Source organism: Lampetra planeri, chromosome 9 (assembly GCF_965212315.1).
Source record: "Lampetra planeri chromosome 9, kcLamPlan1.2.h2, whole genome shotgun sequence".
NCBI lineage: Eukaryota > Metazoa > Chordata > Hyperoartia > Petromyzontiformes > Petromyzontidae > Lampetra > Lampetra planeri.
In genome coordinates this window covers 10,162,236-10,182,173 of record NC_136115.1, presented here as the reverse complement: position 1 = coordinate 10,182,173, position 19,938 = coordinate 10,162,236, and the positions used below count along the sequence as shown (strand labels likewise).

General features: G+C 46.5%; 1 protein-coding gene across 2 annotated transcripts in view; it reads left to right on the top strand.

Moving 5' to 3' along the window:
• Window positions 1–19,938, top strand: part of LOC144720661 (dorsal-ventral patterning tolloid-like protein 1) — a 175,706-nt gene that overhangs the window by 133,171 nt on the left and 22,597 nt on the right. For both annotated transcript variants that reach the window (XM_078597584.1, XM_078597585.1), the window contains 3 exons: window positions 3,689–3,804; window positions 7,948–8,050; window positions 18,696–18,812. In XM_078597584.1, the coding sequence (XP_078453710.1) occupies window positions 3,689–3,804; window positions 7,948–8,050; window positions 18,696–18,812 (336 nt within the window). The remainder of the gene's footprint in view (window positions 1–3,688; window positions 3,805–7,947; window positions 8,051–18,695; window positions 18,813–19,938) is intronic.

The window sequence follows — 19,938 nt, the reverse complement described above, 5'->3', positions numbered from 1 at the left end:
CCAGCCTCCAAGACGCACACTCCCGGTTGGCGGAGTTGCTGCTCGCCGCCGCTGCAATCTTGGCCGAGATCTCCGTTCCAGCGGGCGAGAAAATGGCTGCGGGGTTGGAGGAAGGAGCGAGGCTGGCGGGATCCCGCCAAAAGGCGCTTCGCGCCAAAAGTCTGGAAGTTCCCGCCGTTTTTGAGGGGCCGCCATTGATTGGCGGGAAACACGGACGCCACGTGGCCGGACACCTCCGCGCAGCGCAGCCCACGTCATCAGCGCGCGCCGGAGCTCTCCATTTTGCGCCTGACAACCGAGCCGACATTTTAGACAACTACAGCGGAGCGCGGGAAAATCTCTCCGACGTCGACGACGATCGGGTCCTCCAGCAAAGATTGCCCGCGCTGTCGGCGTTCAAGGCGGATGGGGGCGACTGGGGAGCCTTCCAACGAAGGTTCCTCGCTCATCAGGAGATGTCGGGGTGGTCCGACACCACTGCCCTGCGTGCGTTGCCAGCGATGCTTGACGACGACGCGCTTGCAGCCTTCACATCTGCTGCAAGGTCGTCCCGCTCTACGCTCCAGGCCGCGCTACACCTGATGGCGAAGGTGTTCGGGCCGCCCTCCACGTGTCGCCACCAGTTCTACGATCGGCGGAAGGTGGCTGGAGAAACGACGCTCGCCTACCGCACGGCACTACTCGCCTTGGCGGACGCAGCTTTTCCCCGCATGGATAAGGAGGGGAAGGACGCCATGGTGACGGAGCAGCTGCTGGTGTTGGCCCACGAGTTGGGGGTCCCCATCAATGTGGCGGACGAGATGGATATCTGCTCCCTGGCGATCGCCACGAGCATTCACGCGTACGAGGTCCTCAAACGCAAGCCGGGGGTCGTCTGCAAATGGCCGGGGAACGCGGCACTGGCCGCCACGATCGCCGAACCTCAGCCAGCTGCGGTGCAGGAGCAGGCCTTCGCTGCATCGCGTCCGGGGGAGTGGAGAACGGGAGGTCGTTCGCCCACACGTTCGCCCCGCAAGCTGGAGCAACCGAAACCTACGACGTCCGTCGTCTGCTACAACTGCGGCCTTCGGGGTCACGTCGCGGCCGGGTGCCGGGCCCCGCGTCAGCGCGCCGCAGGACCACGTCGGGACGACGACCAGGGCCACAAGTCATCCCAACAAAACCCGGTGCCTCGGGCTTGACGGCTGCTGACCGTCGAGAGCCTGAACCCCGGGGCACGCACGAGTCCTCGATGCCTGGCCGATGTCTTCCTGAACCGCCGGCACCACCGGACGTTCAACCGCGTCTGGTGCCGTACGACGGACCGGCAAGGCGGACTCGGGCTAGGTCTCAACAATTTTCATGAAGACGTTTTTTGCTCTACACCGAGCTCGCCCGGTGTTCCCCTCTGCCGGGGTAATGTCCCGTTGTAGGGACGCTCGGAAGAAAAGGGGACACTGCACGAGTCGAAAGAAAAAAAAAAAAATTTTCCATTTATTTTTTTTGCATACACATTGCTATTGTCACTCGCCGGTTTGTATATATTGTTCTATTGTCGCGGTGGCATTGGTTGAGGGTTGCGGATGGTAGTGTTCGCGTCGTGTTGTGTTGTTAGCTTAGTTGTTGTTCTTGTTGTTGTGTTGTGTTACGGGGCACACAGGGGGGTTTGTATATTTTTATAGCAGCCGGGGCGGCTGCGAGCTATGTGGTAGGGGGTGATGTAGTGGTGGTATTGACGTGCGCCGACTGTGACAGTGATGGATCACGGGGCGGCGCGGGGTGCGGGGTTGGGCACGCGTTGTGGGCGTGGTGTGGACGCGCGCGCCGGGAGTGACAGATGACGGGGCGGCGCGGCGTGAGTGGTGAGGCACGATGAGATGTGGGAAAAGAGGATCGTAGCCAGCGCCCGGCGATTGGTCGAATAAGTGGGTGCTCGCAGCGACGTCCGCAGGTGGGGTATAAAGGGGGACGCGCGAGAGCACTCGGGGAGAGTTACCCAGTTGAAGACCCGAAGACGGAGCTGAAGACTTAGTCGCCGAGTAGCTAAGTGGATGTTGGTCATCCGAGTAGCTCAGTGGCGTTAGTCGCCGAGTAGCTAAGTGGATGTTGGTCATCCGAGTAGCTCAGTGGCGTTAGTCGCCGAGTAGCTAAGTGGATGTTGGTCATCCGAGTAGCTCAGTGGGCGTTAGTCGCCAAGTAGCTAAGTGGGTGGTTGTCACCCGAGTACTAAGTGGATGTTGGTCATCCGAGTAGCCCAGTGGCGTTAGTCGCCGAGTAGCTAAGTGGATGTTGGTCATCCGAGTAGCTCAGTGGGCGTTAGTCGCCAAGTAGCTAAGTGGGTGTTTGTCACCCGAGTACTAAGTGGATGTTGGTCATCCGAGTAGCTCAGTGGGCGTTAGTCGCCAAGTAGCTAAGTGGGTGTTTGTCACCCGAGATACAAAGTAGGTGTTAGTCACCTGTAACCAAGTTTGATAAAATAAAGAGTGTGTTACCCGTGAAGTCGTCTCCCGCCGAGTTACTACATTACATTAGCATAAAAAATAACGAGGTTCTATGAATGTGTATTCTTTATGGAATAAATGTGTTATTTATGATAATAATTTTACGTTTTAAGCTAAAGTGGATCATAAAATGAAGTACGCTTTTGGCCACAAATATATTGATAAAATATGTCAACCAAGAAGTTATTTGGCAATGAATATAACATTTAAAAAGTTTTCATTAAATTACTGTTCACATATTTTTTAACTTAAAAGCTGGCATGGAGTCATAGTTCCATATGTGTTTCACAAAACTTAAACGTGCAAATTACTTTTCGATATTAATTACTTATATTTTCATATAATATGTAAAATACAATCACACTGGAGCCAAGACAGTCACTTACCCACAGATTTGAACATCTTTGCTGATAATCAGCTATTCATTATGTATTTTAAACATCCAGCTGTTGTAAATTTACATTGGTTAAATATCTGTTATTAGTTAGCCCTGTGTATATTGTGTGGCATTGGACGCAAATGATCTCCCCACAGCTCAACGTTGATCTTCATTTACCTTTCAGCAATATTACCATTTTATTTTGGATGTGCTTACTCATCTTTTAGCGGCTGTGACCGAGAATTGAACCTGTAACTTCTTCTATCATAACAAAATGTTAGCATGGTTGATTGATTGATGGACTTCCATTCCCGGGGAAACGTGGCAAAAACTATGAAAAAATGTATGGCTAAGTTGTACCACGTGATCAATATGGAGCACAAGGTTGACCAGTTATGTTGAGAGAGTGGCCATGCAACATGTCCAGTGATCTGCTTTGAATACATATGCAGATTAAATCCTTCCATTAGAAGGTTTTTAGCTGGAGAGGGAAACCTTGACTGTTATCTTTTTATGAAAGACTCGAGAGGGGGTATTAAACCTGGTACGACTGTTCCTGCTTTCTACTAATTTGTATGAAAACTATATTTCTCAATGAAGTCAACATGATGAAAAAAAATATTAAACAAAAAAACGGTCACCACTTTCCTAAAATAAAATGCCCTGTTCACCTCAGAAAAAATGCAATACTTGCTGCAGCCACTTCACAGAGCTCCATCGGCAGCATCCGTGAATCGCAGTCGATGCTTGCTGAGATGGTGCGCAAAAGAATGGCTTTTTAATGAACCTTTGGTGGTACTTATTGTTCTTATTCTTGTTGTTGTCGCAGCCTGTGGAGAAACGTTGCAGGAATCGGTGGGGAACTTCTCGTCACCCGGCTTCCCCAACGGCTACCCCTCGTACTCGCACTGCGTCTGGAAGATCTCTGTCACTCCCGGCGAGAAGGTGCGAGCTCCCATTTCATAACACAACAAAGTGCTTGCCACAAATGAACCACAATACCTTGCTGATATCGTCAAGGAGCATAAACCATCACGCGAACTCCGGTCATCCTCACAGCGGCTTTTGGCTCGCCATCAAACAGAATAGATTACCGCTTTCAGATGCGCTTCTGCGGCCGTCTGGAATGCTCTTCCTTCCGATATTAGGAGGTAACTAGAGCTATGCACTTTTAAATAATCTACATTGAAAACGAATTTCTTTAGAATTGCTTTTTGTGTTTAGTTTGTTGTTCTTCCCCGCACCACCAATTAGCACGGTTGGCTACGTACTGTGCGAAAAAAGTTCTACATACATCTCCACGCACGTTGGATCAACCTTCACGTGCATTGCACTGCACCCTGCATTACAGCTGGGTAGAGGGACAGAGCTAATGCTTTAAAGATTTTAGTTGGCAAGTGACAATTGGCGTTTGGTTGATTTTAATGCGTGTGAAGCGGCAGTGGGAGTGGTGGACAAGAAGCCCTTCCACTGTGGCCAGCTCTCTGGCCAAAGCAAACCTGCGGCTATGCATGGCCACTTACCATAAAACGACCATTAATTTCCATGGGTTGCTGGCAATTTCAGGCACTTAGCCCCACTCTCAGCTGCATTGCACTCCAGCGTTTATAGCAACCCCGTAGATATTTTGGAAAATCACCTCATCTGTGGATATAAGACATAACACTTAAAATATATTCTTTGGGTCTTTCGGTAAAGCCACGTGGATAGAAGACGGTTGCTTGTGTTGCGATCGAAACGTCGTGATTTTGATTTTAGTTATTTTTTTTTATCTACGTGGCTTTACCGAAAGACCCAAAGAATATGAATTCCTGCAGTCATGAAAGCTTTAAGTCAAGACTTAAAATATATATATACTTTCAAATTAATAACATTTTATACATTTCTCATGTTATTTTTGTGTGGGTATCGTAATGAGGGGCTGTGTCACAGTGAATCTATTCACAAGAAATCGGATGGGCCACATTAATTATATACGGAGCCTCGCATATGGTTATACATTAAATTTTTACCACGATACATGCTTTATTTCATTAATATTTAAATTTTGGCCACTAACGATGTTGCAACGAGTTAGAATGAAGAAGGTAATGTTCTGAAAAGTGTTTTGCAGATTTTGTCAGTAGTCTTTAAAAGCGTTGGTACACTATAACGATCTATTTTCAAAAGGACCAATTGAAAACGTTATTTTCACGAGGCCTCGGTTGATTAAGACAAGAGCACGCAAGACCTTAGTCACGTATTTATTGAAACCACTTTCCACATCAATTTTGATTTGATAAAAATATGGAGAAAATCTTTGCGAACGTGACAATTAGTTTCAGCAAATATATTTGGGAATTGCATTACCTGCCTTTATATGAATTATACTCTTTGGTTCTTTCGGTAAAGTCACATAGGAGTTTATTTTATTTCATACCCACGTGACTTTACCGAAAGAACCAAGAAGATGAATCCCTGCAGTCACGAAAGCTTTAAATCGAAACGTCACAAAAACTCGATGATGGATTCACGAACACAGAGGAGAGATCATCACAGAGATACACTACGCTACCCCTGACGCAATCATCTGGCTCGGCCACATCGACATCAGTTATACGGAGGAGGAGGTCTATAGAATCACGCTGATTCACACTGGGACCCATATATACACGTAGGAACCCATAGACTATATTCACGTAGGAACCTATACACATAAATATGTAGATTCACGTTTAGACGCAGGGACTCAACCAGGTATCTAAAGATAATGTACTCTTTGGTTATTTCGGTGAAGTCACGTGGGTATAAAATAAAATAAATCACGACGTTCCGGGCGCAACACAAGCGTCCGTCATCAGGTGGGAAAGCGCCCGAAACGTCGTGATTTATTTTATTTTCTACCTACGTGACTTTACCGAAAGAACCAAAGAGTATGGATTACTGCAGTCACGAAAGCTTCAAATTAAGATTTATATGAATTATGCCGATTTGCTTAAATACAGTAAAACAGACGACATCTGGATTACAAAGTTTAAATCACAAGCCTACGTGTTAAACTCACATTTTGAGAGCTAAGCAAGTGATGCTTGGATTTTACAGGGAACTTTACGGAAGTCCCTTCACGCAGGTAGGTTCACACTGTTTACAAATGGCTTAAATGGGCCATGCTGATGAAAATTGTGACACATCACCATTTAAAACCACTGGCTGTGTTTGCCTCATTTGAAGAGTTCATCCCAGTGCTTCGAATGTGTAGAGTAATCTTATTTGGGTTAACCATCCCCCGCAGAGCAAGCCCGCTGTGCGGCGGCTTGTTTATTAAATGATGTGTGTCCGGCTCGTGAATTCACGGAAGCCCCCCCCCCCCCCCTAAGATGGTTATTTCCCCGGACTGCTGCAGTAATAGAGCCCCCTCTCGATTGGCCCCTGTAACCAGGCTTTGCACCGCCAGCCACATATTTACTTTCCTCCTCTCTGGGATCTTTGTTCGCAGCCCAGTGACCCTTATCAATGTCTACCGTGGGGTCGACCTTTGGTCCCATAGGGGATTAAGTATGAGGCCCCTCGGATTAGATTCCTATGGAACACTGCACGATGCAGTACCAGTGTGCATATATATCTTTATTTAGGCGGCTCTATAGCCTCGGGATTATTAGTGCAATAGGATAATGAACAAGACGCGCTACAGACATGAAAACACAATGGAGAGCTAAACAATGCCATGCATCTAAATGTAATATTGTACGTCTACAAAAAGGTTTTAAACAGGAAAATGCAGCTGGCATTTTCTCCAAGCAGATGTTGAACCTCATTTAATGATGGTTTGTTTAAATTCGTGTATTACGATCCAAAAAACAAAAGTAATATTTTGAGTCGCTAAATGCTATAAAAAAGCCGCCCAATGTCAGCGGCACAAAGCGTTTGGTGCTGGGTGTGCTATTGAAAGATGTGCGCTGACGTTTACGATCGACGGCAGGTGTTTGCACGCTGATAATCGCGCGGGGACAATGTATTCTTTTGAGTCGTCAGGATTAATCCTGCTCAGAGTCATCGCTGGATTTGCATCGGAAACAACACCATAAATAGTTCTCAACCTTTCAAATATATTTAAAAAGAAATGCGTAATCTGAAACACGGGGCAGTGATTACAAATACTGAAGAAAAAGACAGCGGATTATGTTTTGTTGAATCAATTTGCTTGATGGTTTCGCATTAAATAACATTTGTATAGTAAATAGCATTTGTATATTAAATAGCTGTCGCATATGGTAAAAAGTTGCAAATGCAAAAATGCACAGATGTACTGGGTAAGATTGAAACAATACCAGTGGAACTGTGAGATGAAACAAAATTTGTATTATAATTCACGTAATATTTTTTCCATAATACTGTTAAAACACTACAATATTCCCTTAACACTGATTGATAACAGTGGATTACAGGCTATAATCGATTTTTTTTTATTAGCATGCTATTGAAATGAATGTTTCTGTACCAGCACGGAACTCCTTTGTAAGTATCCAGGAAATTAGATAAATGTGATCAACGAATAAAATGAAGTTAAACCTACAGACTGACACGTACTCTTGTTTGCTATCAGCCAATAATAATAATAATGCTGCCATGTATTTAACCGGGAAAATATCCTCATTGAGTCTTTAAAAAGGATTGGGCCACACATCTATACGCAGGATCTTCCTATTCTAGATTCCTCGGCAGCCAAAATGACAAGAAGAGGCATTCTTTTAAAAAAAATCTGTTAACCCCCCCCCCCCATTTCAAGAGCCGCAGTGCAATGTGAATACGGTGGTAGTTCTTAATAAATAACTTCACAAAGCAGCAGTCCTTAAAGAGCCGCATGCAGCTCCGGAGCTGCAGGTTTGCCTATCTCTGCCCATAAAGATTGCGTGTGTTGTAGTCGGAGCTCAGTACGTACTATAACTACGAGGCCCATCACACCAAGCTATGGCTGGCAATCAAAGTCAGGTTGATGGGTTCTGAAGATGCAGGGAAAACCAGGACCAGTGGCAACTCTAGCCTCAACACCGGCCTGCGGAATATTACATGGCGATACAAATACTTGCATTCAATTGTCTTTTCTTACAGATCACCCTTAACTTCACTTCGCTGGACGTGTTCAAGAGCCGCCTCTGCTGGTACGACTACATCGAAGTGAGGGACGGCTTCTGGAGAAAGGCCCCGTTGCTGGGTAAGATACAGCACTTGTGCTGCACTTACAGATGAACCCTGTTCGAGCTCAGGGTCTGGCCACTGAGGGTCATGTTTGGGAGATGATTTGCCGTGTGGGGAGCAGTGGCGCAGTGGTTGGGTCAAGTGCTGTTAGCGAGCACCTGCGCTACGAACCTGGCGACAGGAGTTCGATTCCCGCTCACGGCCAACACCAGTAGCGATTATATTATCTGAACTGGTCATGGGCCTGCCCTAGGTCGACTCAGCCTCAATTGAATACCTAGTGCCAGGCGTAAAAACATTGCCACTCGGGAGACAAAGGCGTTCAGGCATGATGCTGTCCAGCCACCCCCTCGTGTGCCATTCCAGTCATAGGTGCGCGCCTAAATAACTTTCCCCAACAGTCTGTTAAGGCTATACTGGGAGATCTTTGTCTTTGTGGTGTGCGAAAATGCATATACGATATCGCATTACACTTTCATGAGCCACATGCTCCATATGTATCCCCCTGTCACATTGTAAGCCAGGTCTGGTGTAATAGCGGTCATTTCACTTCATGACGAGTCCTGAAAAGGTTTTGGGAATTTTAAAATTAAACCTAAAATAATTAGATTTTAACTATTCTGAAGGATTATATCTAGAACTGGTCGATTTTTACTATTCCAGGAATTGCAATTCCATTCTTAGCTGGGCATGGTGTTCAATGCAAGGAAGCAGGGCCCGTGGGGCCTGTTCGGCCTCGTGCAATCGCCATGAAAACGCATTGCCAATGCCAAGTGTGTGAAAAACTTGGCCGGATTCCAATGTTGATTCACGAAGGGAGGGCGTAGTTTACCTGTCGCAATGCACGGCCAGTGCGTGGAGCAGCGATGACCCTAGGCAGCCAGGTGTAGGCTCTGCACTGAGCAAGCAAGTGTATAGCCCAGCACATACACAGGACCGTTGCCTGTATATGTGTGGCCTTGACTATACCCTAAGCTGGCTCCTTTTAATTCAAGTTTGTGTTTTTAATCGTAATCAATTCCATTCGTATTACTTTTCTATAAAGGCACTGAAACCAATTGAATTGCAGGCCTTTGCACACTCGCATTTTTTTGTAAGTAAGCAAAGCTCTATTTTGTGTTTGGTACATTGTTAGAAATACCTAGGTAGGTATTGACAACTTCAACAATCAGTTGAAGTGCTAAATATAATCTTAAACGCATTCAAGACCAGAACGCTGACCTGGCTCCAATGTCCAGCTCACCACTCATTCGGTCCACACGCTCATTTAAAGAGTCTGGATCAGATCATGCACATGAAAGGAGAGAGAGAGAGAGGGAAACAAGTGCCTCGCCGTTCCCACTCAAATGAGCTCTTGAGCACTCGAAGGAAGACGCGGAATGAAGACTCGTAATGAAGATCCGTAAGGCGAATGCATTGACAGAATCCGTGGAAATGGACTTCACATTAACGCAACCAGGTCTCGCCACCTAAACTCTGCCTCTGCATGTTTGTGGAGCCGTGATGATGAGTGTTCGTACACGCCATTCCGTCAGCCTTAGCAGACAGACCCCACTGGCTTCTAACATTAGCTTTTCTGTAAAGTGTTAGTCTCACTGGCTGTGACGTGCCGCCCTGTAGACGTTATTAACGTGCTGATTTGCAGGGTCCTGATGTGTGGAATTGCGTCCATTGTTTTGGCGGAGCAGGGGTCACACATGCAACCAATACGCAAAGTATCTAAATTACACCACGGATCACATGCAGCGCATGGCAACGCGAGTAGCTCTAAGCCTGTTTGGTTACCGGCATTACGGTTATTGGAAAAAGCTGCTGATTGATGCTCACACTGAGCTTCATTTGTTGAGCGGTGTGTGCGACACGCTTAACAAATGTTGGCGTCGGTGTATTTAGTGGTGTCACAATGTGTGAGCAAATTTAAGGTGAGGCAGACAAACACCCAGTGTGTGCGCGTGTGTGTGCGTGGTAGTTTAGCGGTTAGCGCGCTGCGCTATGAACCTGGCGACCCGGGTTCGATTCCCGCTCACGGCCAACACCAGTGACGATTATCTGAACTGGTCCTGGGCCTCCCCTAGGTCGACTCAGCCTCAAATGAGTACTTGATGCGGTGTGTAAACATCGTCACTGGGGAGACAAAGGCGGCCGGGCGTGGTGTTGGCCACCCACCCCCTCGTGTGCCGTGCCGGCCTTCATAGGTGCTCGCTAACAGCACTTGCCCCAACAGTCTGTTAAGGCTATGCGGGGGATCTTTGTCTTTGTGCGTGTGTGCACGTGTGCGTACGCGTGTTTGCAAGTGGGGATAGGTGGAGGCGGTGGGTAGCACCGTACTGCTGTGATTCAAATCACCTGGGTTGAATTCCCGGCCATGTGCAACATCAATGTTGAGTGTCATTTCAGCCTTTTTTTTTTATTAGGCCTGCCATAGGTAATCTCCTCTCTTACCCCTGGCCACCCTTGCAAATGATACGTTCCATCTCAAGGGATTTCCCCCCCCCCCCCATATTAAGTATTTTAAGAAACTCAACCTTATATCGGTACCTGTTGAATGTACGTAAACATTAGCCTTGGGTTGACAAAGAGGCAGTCTGAAGAGGTGATGGCCACACCATCAAGTCGTGTTCAATGCCGGCTACCTTTCTTGACGGTCGATAAGCCAGGATGAGGAATCTTTGTCTCGGAGTTATTTGTTTAGTGTCTTTTAATCTCACGAATGGAGTAGATACGCCAATCTTTAGTTGAGCTGCTTATGTAGATTTAGCAACATTCAGTGATAGGAAACTGGCCAAGTATCCGAACGAAGAAGACGCATTTTTGAGGCCAATAGAAGCGTTCCTTCACAAATGAGGGCCAATATAAATATTTTGCTTTTAATATGGAATTAATGTTTCTATATAAGAATAGGTTTTACCCTTTCTGGCAATAAAACAGGTGTTAAGATTTTAAAACACCAAACTGCAACCTATTGCAAGGAATATTGTCTGCGTGAACCACAGATACTTGGGGTGAACATGCAAACCAAAAAAAACATGCTTTGATATCATATGCATTGTCAACTTGATTTGAAGCTTTCGTGACTGCAGGAATTACTCTTTGGTTATTTCGGTAAAGTCACGTAGATATAAAATAATAATAGAATACGACGTTTCGATTGCAACACAAGAAGTCGTCATCAAGTAGAACAAAATTTGAGAGAGAGACAAAGCACAGACACGGAGACACACAGACAGACACACAAGCAGATACAGACAACACAGACACACAGAGAGAGACACACAACTGCTTGTGTGTCTGTCTGTCTGTGTGTCTCCGTGTCTGTGTTTTGTCTTTCTCAAATTTAGTTCTACCTGATGACGACTGCTTGTGTTGAAATCGAAACGTTGTATTCTATTATTTAATTTATTTTCTTTCTACGTGACTTTACCGAAAGAACCAAAGAGTATTATCAAAATATAACAATAGATAAAACCTATTGTTATATTTTGATCCTGGAAAGGGGGGTCCCATGATGAATGTTTCTGTGTTACATGCATGGGTTGTTTATATATATATTTATCACGGCAATTTTTTTTAATATTGATAATATTCACATTTTCACCCACTGGGACACTGTGAGAGTGTTGGGCTCTATTCTACAAAGGCAAACGTATCAGGGGAGGCATCGAATATTAATGAATTCAATACTCTTTTTTCAAATTTGGTAACAACCAATTGGGACACGTTATCACTTTTACGAATAAAATTATGGAAAACTTATATGTGTACAGTTTGTGCATTCACGGTGTCGTTTAAACACATAAATGTCCTTATGTCCCCAAACTGAAATCTACATCAAGTGGAACTTATCTTGAGCCTGATGCAAATTCCACATTCCTATGTAAGGGACCAGTCTCTCCAGATAACTACAGACATTGCTTTGCACAAAGTAGTACTAATTTTATTGACCTAAGAGAGACGATTGGCTGAAATGATGGCCGATGAAGGATTTGAAGTTGCAACATTTCTCTCACCATGCCACTTTATTAGATTGTGAAATGTTTAGTCGTGGGTAATTTTAACATCAAGCTTGGTGGAGATTTCTTGGCGGGAGAGAAAAATAAACTTGTAAATTCAGAAGAGAGCATGACAAGAAAACTTGACAGATGTGATCAGCGTCGATTGTGCAGCCCACGGATAACCTAACTGCATAGAGACGATGCTGTGTTTTGGTTGCAAACTGAATTGTGGTGCCTTTTTGAAAGAGGGACAATATTAGACACAGGCTCACATGCAGGAGACTAGCAGCTAAAACGGTGTGGGGCCTCCTATCAGCTCATCCGTGACCCCCCCCACCTCATCTCGCAGAGTAAATCAATCACCTGAAAGTTGTGCCTGAGAAAACGGCGGCAGGCTGGTATGGGTCGCATTCCGTTTGGCTCGGATGTGCGTACGTGGAATGGAGGAGCTAGGCAAGCCAGTGCTTGGTGCCGAGGATAAGACTTTGTTGCGGCTCGTGTGGGACTTAGCGCTTATGGTTGCCAGGCTGCTGGCTGGGCGTTCCCAATAATTTCCAGCTGAGAAACATATCTGCATGTGTTTTCCCATTAGGTGTGGGATCTTTTATTGTGTATATTAGGACAACCTTCCTTCTGCTCACGTGATCCACGTCTCAATGTCAGTACATATGACAAGGATTATTTATTGACTACAGTGCGGTCACGTGCTGCCTGGAATGTATAGCTGCATAGGCACAGTTATTGCAGGAACATTTTTTTTGCAGGCAAAAATCAAAACTGTGACCAAGGGGACGGCCCGAAGCCAGATGGTGGGAGACTGTATAAGCAGACCTTTAGAGGTTGGGTGTTGGCGTACAACAGCTGTGCGATCGAGCAGAAGGAACTGATGGTAAAGTGTCGTGGCGCCAAAGGAGGTTGCCTGCAACAGCCTCTATATCTTATCGTTTTACAAACAAAATGAAAACACTCCTAACTAACTTAATCTTAACACACACACACGCTGCCCTGGAACACGCGGAAATATGTTCGCCTATTACATTATTGTTTATGTCAGCATTAGTGAAAACATTGGTGCAGTTCTTTCGTGTAAGCTGCTGTCAATGCAGTCCATGAATTTTCACCATACTTACAGTTGGTTGCAGGTAAGTGGATGGGCATGCTGTAGCTGTAGCTCTCTGTTGAGATTATTTGGTGGCTGTAGGATTAAAATCGTTGGCCCCATGTCGAGTGGTTCAGTAATAAACACACTGAATGGTAACATTGTGGATGTTACGTGTTAAGTGGGCACTATTTACAACGAGTCATTTTGCCTTCAGACCATGTAGATGGAATGTTATAGCCTTTGAGGTGGTTTTGATAATTTCTCAGTCGAGGAAGATCCACGTGCAGACACTCACTGTCTTTAATAATAGCAACAAGTGAGCAATCATGCTTGTACACGCTCCAAGTCAGTGGAAATTTTTAAATCCTGGCAAATAAAATAAATGAAGAACAAATCCAAATAATTTAATGGTGCGAATTTAATTCAACGGCGCTTTCCAATACAATTCAATTGCACTCTAATATTTAATGTCGTACTGGTCCGATACGTTTAAGTGCCAAAAACTTTGAAAGCAAACATTTAGGTTACCGGGGATGCATTGGGGAGCATATTTCAAGCAAAAAAAAAACTCTATGTTTAAACGGTTGTGGAAGAAAATTCTTGGCAGTCGGGAATTTCACATGGCTGTGATCTTATAACCAAACATTCCATCGGTGTGTTTGGTTTAAATTTTAGTCATCGAGTCACCTGGACGTGTGTTCCGGCTAGCGCCTCGTTTTTATTTTTTTTCATGAAACACGTCCATACGTTTTTTGAGCAGGGTCTCGCTATAGTTACAATAATTATTGTTGCAAGAATCAACGGTAATCAAGTGAAAATGGTACAATTCATTGTTTTTTTAAATTATATTTTACAGCAAAAGTCCTTTACTCAGGATGGTCCTGGGTGGTATGTGTGGCCAATGCCTCGTTGAGTATTTTCACATCTAGAAAGAAATGTGAGTGCCCAGTGAAACCTACACGTAGTTTACAAGGGAAGAATCTCCACACAGGAATACTATGAACCTACTTGCTGTACCGCCCTCTATAGGAATCTTGGTATTAAGGCCGTTGCCCAGCAGGTGGATTTGTTACGCACGTCACAGCTGTTGCTAGCACAGGCAATCCATGGTTTTCATTCTTGCGTGAGTCACCAATCAAGCTACCATGTCTTAGAAATGAGGCATGCACCACCACACACGGGCAATACAAAGTTGCTGGCTGTGTGGATTGTGCACTCCATGAAGCGAAGGGCGCGCATTGTTAGCAAGAGCCAAGACATGGGTATCAAAGCGTAGATTACATTGTTATACTTTTACTAGCATAAGTACCCGGCGTTGCCCGGGTGAAAAATATATTTCTTAATAACCTTACATATATACACACCCTCACCACTCACCACTCACCCTCACCACTCTCCCTCACCACTCTCCCTCACCACTCATCCTCACCAATCACACCCTCACCAATCACCACTCACCCTCACCATTCACCCTTACCACTCTCCCTCACCACTCTCCCTCACCACTCTCCCTCACCAATCACACCCTCACCAATCACCACTCACCACTCACCCTCAACACTCACCCTCACCACTCACCCTCACCATTCACCCTCACCACTCTCCCTCACCACTCTCCCTCACCACTCATCTTCACCAATCACACCCTCACCAATCACCACTCACCACTCACCCTCAACACTCACCCTCACCACTCACCACTCACCCTCACCATTCACCCTCACCACTCTCCCTCACCACTCTCCCTCACCACTCTCCCTCACCACTCATCCTCACCAATCACACCCTCACCAATCACCACTCACCCTCAACACTCACCCTCACCACTCACCCTCACCACTCACCCTCACCACTCAACCTCCCCTCATCACTCACTAATCACCACTCACAATCGCCACTCACAACCGCCCTCACCATTATATTTTTGCCCCAGTCAACGCCGGATATTTCCCATTCGTAGCAGTTTATATCAACTCTATAACGAACTTATATTTAACAGGAAGCGCGATCCTAAAGTAATTTACAACCTTCGATTAGTCATTTGTGCGATTCAAAGAATCGATTCCTGGCATGTTGGGGGTTTACATTTTGAATGATAGAGTTTCATTTTCATTGGTATGTTATGTTTTAATGTTTTCAGGAGTTTTTAATTACATTTTTGCCCCGGTCAACGCCGAATATTTCCCGTTCGTAGCAGTTTATATCGACTTTAACCAACTTATAGTAAACGGGAATCGTCCGAATCTAAAGGAATCTACAACCTCGATTCCTTTGCGCGAATCAGAGAATCGATTCTTGGCGCGTCGGGTTTAAAAGTAATTACACAGTTGTATTTTCATTGGTATGTAATGTTTTAAAGTTTTCAGAAGATTTTAAATGTATTTTCACCCCGGGCAACGCCGGGTATATCGAGTTTATACCACAAAGTCGTCACTTGACACGGGTGGGGTGTCGAGGCCTAGTACCGTGCAGAGCCTCCGGCCTCGCCTAGATTGCCCACCCGGCTGAGGCTGGGTACAGGGGCCGTTACCCCCCCCCCCCCCCCCCGCGCTACAATAATACTGTGTAATCGCTATAATTTTATTATCTACCGACCCTATAATAGTAATTGCACACATTGTGGTGGGGGGGGGGGGGGTGGTAGTGAAGAGGACGTGAAACTTTGATGAATTTACCTCAGAGTCGCGTGGTGGGTGTCGAAGCCTAGTACCGTGCAGAGCCTCCGGCCTCGCCTAAATTGCCCACCCGGCTGAGGCTGGGTACGGGTGCCGTTCCCCCCCCCCCCCCGCGCTACAATAATACTGTCTAATCGCTATAATTTTATTATCTACCGACCCTATAATAGTAATTGCACACATTGGGGTGGGAGGGGAGTGAAGAGGACGTGAAACTTTGATGAATTTACCTCAGAGTCGCGTGTTAATGCGTGCGCATATTTTTAACGGGAATTAAAAATGGCGTCCACCCTGCAGCGAATGCGTCGCTACCCGTTGCCAGGGGCAACCGCCGTCCAATGAAACTGCGTATGGTCCGGCGACACACAGACACACAGACAGACAGACAGATTTGCGATTTTATATATATAGATTTCATTTACCTTGCGCCAGGATAATTTCAGAGTTGCCACCCAAGTTGCCAGTTCTTCAACAAAGCTTGGCATGGGCTGAGGAGTTCCTCAATGTATCGTAACAACTAAGCAGACATGTGGGTGAAATTTTTTTTTTGCAAAAGTAATAACCTCTGCTGAACCATACAGCTCACGAGCACCTGCGCAATGCAAACTCAAATATAACTCTTGGTATTTAATCTAGACTCCTTTAACCTGGTGAAATCCAGTTACATGCGTAGCTCCGCCTGCAAGCGTTCCCACATCGCTACAGAGAGATACAATTTGCACTTTTTTTTGCGGATAATTGTCAAATTTTGTGGGGAGTGGTAATGTAGCGGTTTGCACAATACTCTGCCAAAACTGGTGACATAACCTTGATTCCCAGGCATGGCTAAACACCAGTGGTGAGTGATATCTGAACCGGTGAAGTATGACCAATGACGGACAGTGGATTGTCATGAGTCTATAGCCTTTAAACACAGATTCCCCTACCCTCTGCTCCAAGTCATCACAAGCCCCCCCCCCCCCCCCTTTAGACACGTACACCCTATGGGGCTGATGCCTTTCCTTTGTTTTTCTCTAAAGTGTGAAAAGAGATAGGCGTAAATAACAGGGCCATTGCTGGTAGGCGATCAGCCACCCAGTTAACATGGCCAGTGCTCTCCTAACGTTCCGAACATCGGCCAGCGAGCGCAACAAAGGTTTACGGCCGGCTTGAGAAACGACCTCGGCATTATTAGGACGGGAGTGTTACCCGCCCTACTTATTGCGATGCCACGGTCCCACCGGGAAGCTGCGGGCGGCTTTGCTGGGTCACTTCGCAATCACGGTTTCCATGGGTCCTCTTTCGACCGGAATGTTGGCTGTCGTGGGTCGGTCCACATTCGGCGTTAAAACCCAGACACGGGAGTGTGCGGGAAGCCTCTCGTTCAACTGCGCGAAGGAGCACCGCCTCATGGCGGGTTGGGAGATCCTTGTGCGGGAGCTTAGCCGGTGGCACAGCTGTGATTGCACTTTTTTTTGTTATCGGTGGTGCAGTCATCTGCACCACTTCGGTACCACCACCTCCCCCCCATCTCAATACAAGCATACGAATACACACCCCAGAGACGGAGCTCTCCCACTGAGCCTTGGAGAGTGCAGGGGCAAGTGTTGTTCAGAGTGAGCACAGCCACCTGTGCGGTGCTGACGGTTCACCCACCATGCCAGGTCATCGTTTGAGGGCCCAGGCAACCGAGGTGAGGGGCCAGGATTCGTTCAGAATCCACTTGCCATGGATGTGCACGGCCAGGAATAGAACGCAACAACACGCACTGCCGGTGTGCGCTTGGGGCCATCTCCTTTTTACAGCCCTGAGCCAGTGTTGGGAATTCCACGTGACTATGGTGGGTGCGAGTCAATTCCAGCTTGAAAACTCATCTCTTCATAACCGTTTTTTGTGTTTAGTTTGTCGTCCTTCCCTCCCACACTTCATATTAGCGCGGTTGGCTCTGTACGGTGCGAACGAAGTTCAACATACTTGCATGCATACAATTTAGAGGATGACCATTAAAATGAATACCAACAATTAACGATCCCAGGGGGAAGATGGGCTGAAATGCACTCGTTAAAACATGTCCACCACCACCACAGTTGAGTTGAATATGGATATATAGACGTGGCGGTTTTCTCACTCCCGGACCCTTTCCCTGCTATGTGTTATGCATTGAGTTTAGGCAAAGGCCTCGGCCAATGCCAGGGTTGGCTTTGAAGAGAGCGGATCTGGGTCAACGTGCCCGGCATTCAAATGCACTGGTTAACGTTTTGGCCTCGTGCACGTATCTCAGGTCACGGTACAACCTGGTGTTATTCAGGCTGTGGTGTAGTGGGGGGAAGGGTGGGGGGGCATCTGGGTTACTTCAGGTCCAGTACGGAAAGCAAGCGAACCAGATCTTGAATCTCCTGCACTGCAGCCTCTGCAGGTCGCATGGTCTCCGCCGTGGGGGGAAATGCCAGTGCTATAAATCTTAAACAAATGGCGATGCTTTAGATCTTCGATACACCACATCAAAAAGTCTGTCTCCTAAATCTAAATCCTATGCTGCGCAGCCTCAAGAAGGGGAGCATACGGGATAAAGGTCGAAATATTAAAGGGTGAAAACAATACAGTGCTATAATTATTTACAGCGGTGTTTACCATGTGCCAGTTCTCAATGTTGAAGTTTCACATTAATTTTGTTCGACAAACACCAACATATAACCCACCAGTTGATGCTCATTTGAACATGGAAAGCCTCCATTGAATTCGTCACAGCTCCGACTTGTGTCTCGCTGGTCAGACACAAGGGATCTTCAGAAATGATGGCCTGACGGTTTCGTGAGCCGTCCTGCCTGTCCCCTTATGCCTCCTTCCTCCCCTCCCTCTTACCCCTCCCCTACCCCCGTGTCTCTCGTCACCCCCGTGTGCCGGTGCGCGCAGGCCGCGTGTGCGGGGACAAGCTCCCCGAGCCGCTCATCTCCACCAGCTCGTGGATGTGGATTGAGTTCCGCAGCAGCAGCAACTGGGTGGGACGCGGCTTCTCGGCCGCGTACGAAGGTGGGACGGGCGGCCCCGCGGCAGTCGAGTCTAAGCCCTCCGCCGTGCCGCACGAGCGCTACCAGTATGACAGATAGCGATGCCCGCGCGCATCTCCGCGGAAGCCCCGTGCGGTGCACGTTCGGTGGTGAAGCCAGTAAAATAGCCTGCGTGTGGCGTATACGTAGAGCGCAACTTTATAACGTGAAAGCAATACGTGCATGAGTTTGGTGGGGGTAGAGTTGGTGATTTGTGCAGCTTGCTAAGATCCCGGTGGAATGTGTTCATTTCCTGGCTGTGATTCACATCACTAGTGGCAAATAAATTAAACTAAGTGATATCTGAAGCTGGCCTAGGTCCGTTTTAACTCGAATCATCCTTAAGTGAGTATCTAGTGCAGGGTGTCAGGATCGGCACTCGGCTACTGGCAACACACCACCCCTTTGTGTACCAAACCAGCTTTGGCGTAGTGCTTGCCAACAGCACCTGCTCCTAGAGTCTGCAACGAATAACGTAGGATCTTTGTCCACGGACATAAGTATACCCACAAGATGTGCGTTTTGCCTAAAATAATAAAATCACGCCAGGCATATAAATGCAATGTTTGTAAAATAAAGTACATAATTGGTGCTGTAAATATCATACCTGTCTGCTGTCAGGTTTGATTGGATGTAAGTGTGTTTGCCAATCAAATCAAATGCAATTCTCTGTTTCCACAAACATTGCAGTTGTCCAGCAAAATCTGCCAATGCCTGATGATGGGCGCTTTCGAAAATATGTAAACTGTATTAATGTAAAATATAAAACTAATCAAACCTGACAACAATATGTAAACTGTATTAATGTAAAATATAAAACTAGGAAAAAATAACATAAAGATGCAGGCGCGTATGGCCACTCGTCAGATACCTGTCGCCTATTAACCACGACGTTTAGCTGCCCCGTAGAGTCAGCTTGTTTTTTCCGGGTGATGCTTGCACTGAATCCGGTTGTGATGCTGTACGGCTGTGTTGGCAGGATCAATGCAAGCGAGAGATTCTGTGTAAATTTCGAGTTTCGATTTTATAGTATTTTAATCACAATTTTCTACAAACCGCACGGTTTGTATTTGCATCTCTATTTGTGCCGTCCGATGGTACGCTCTTTA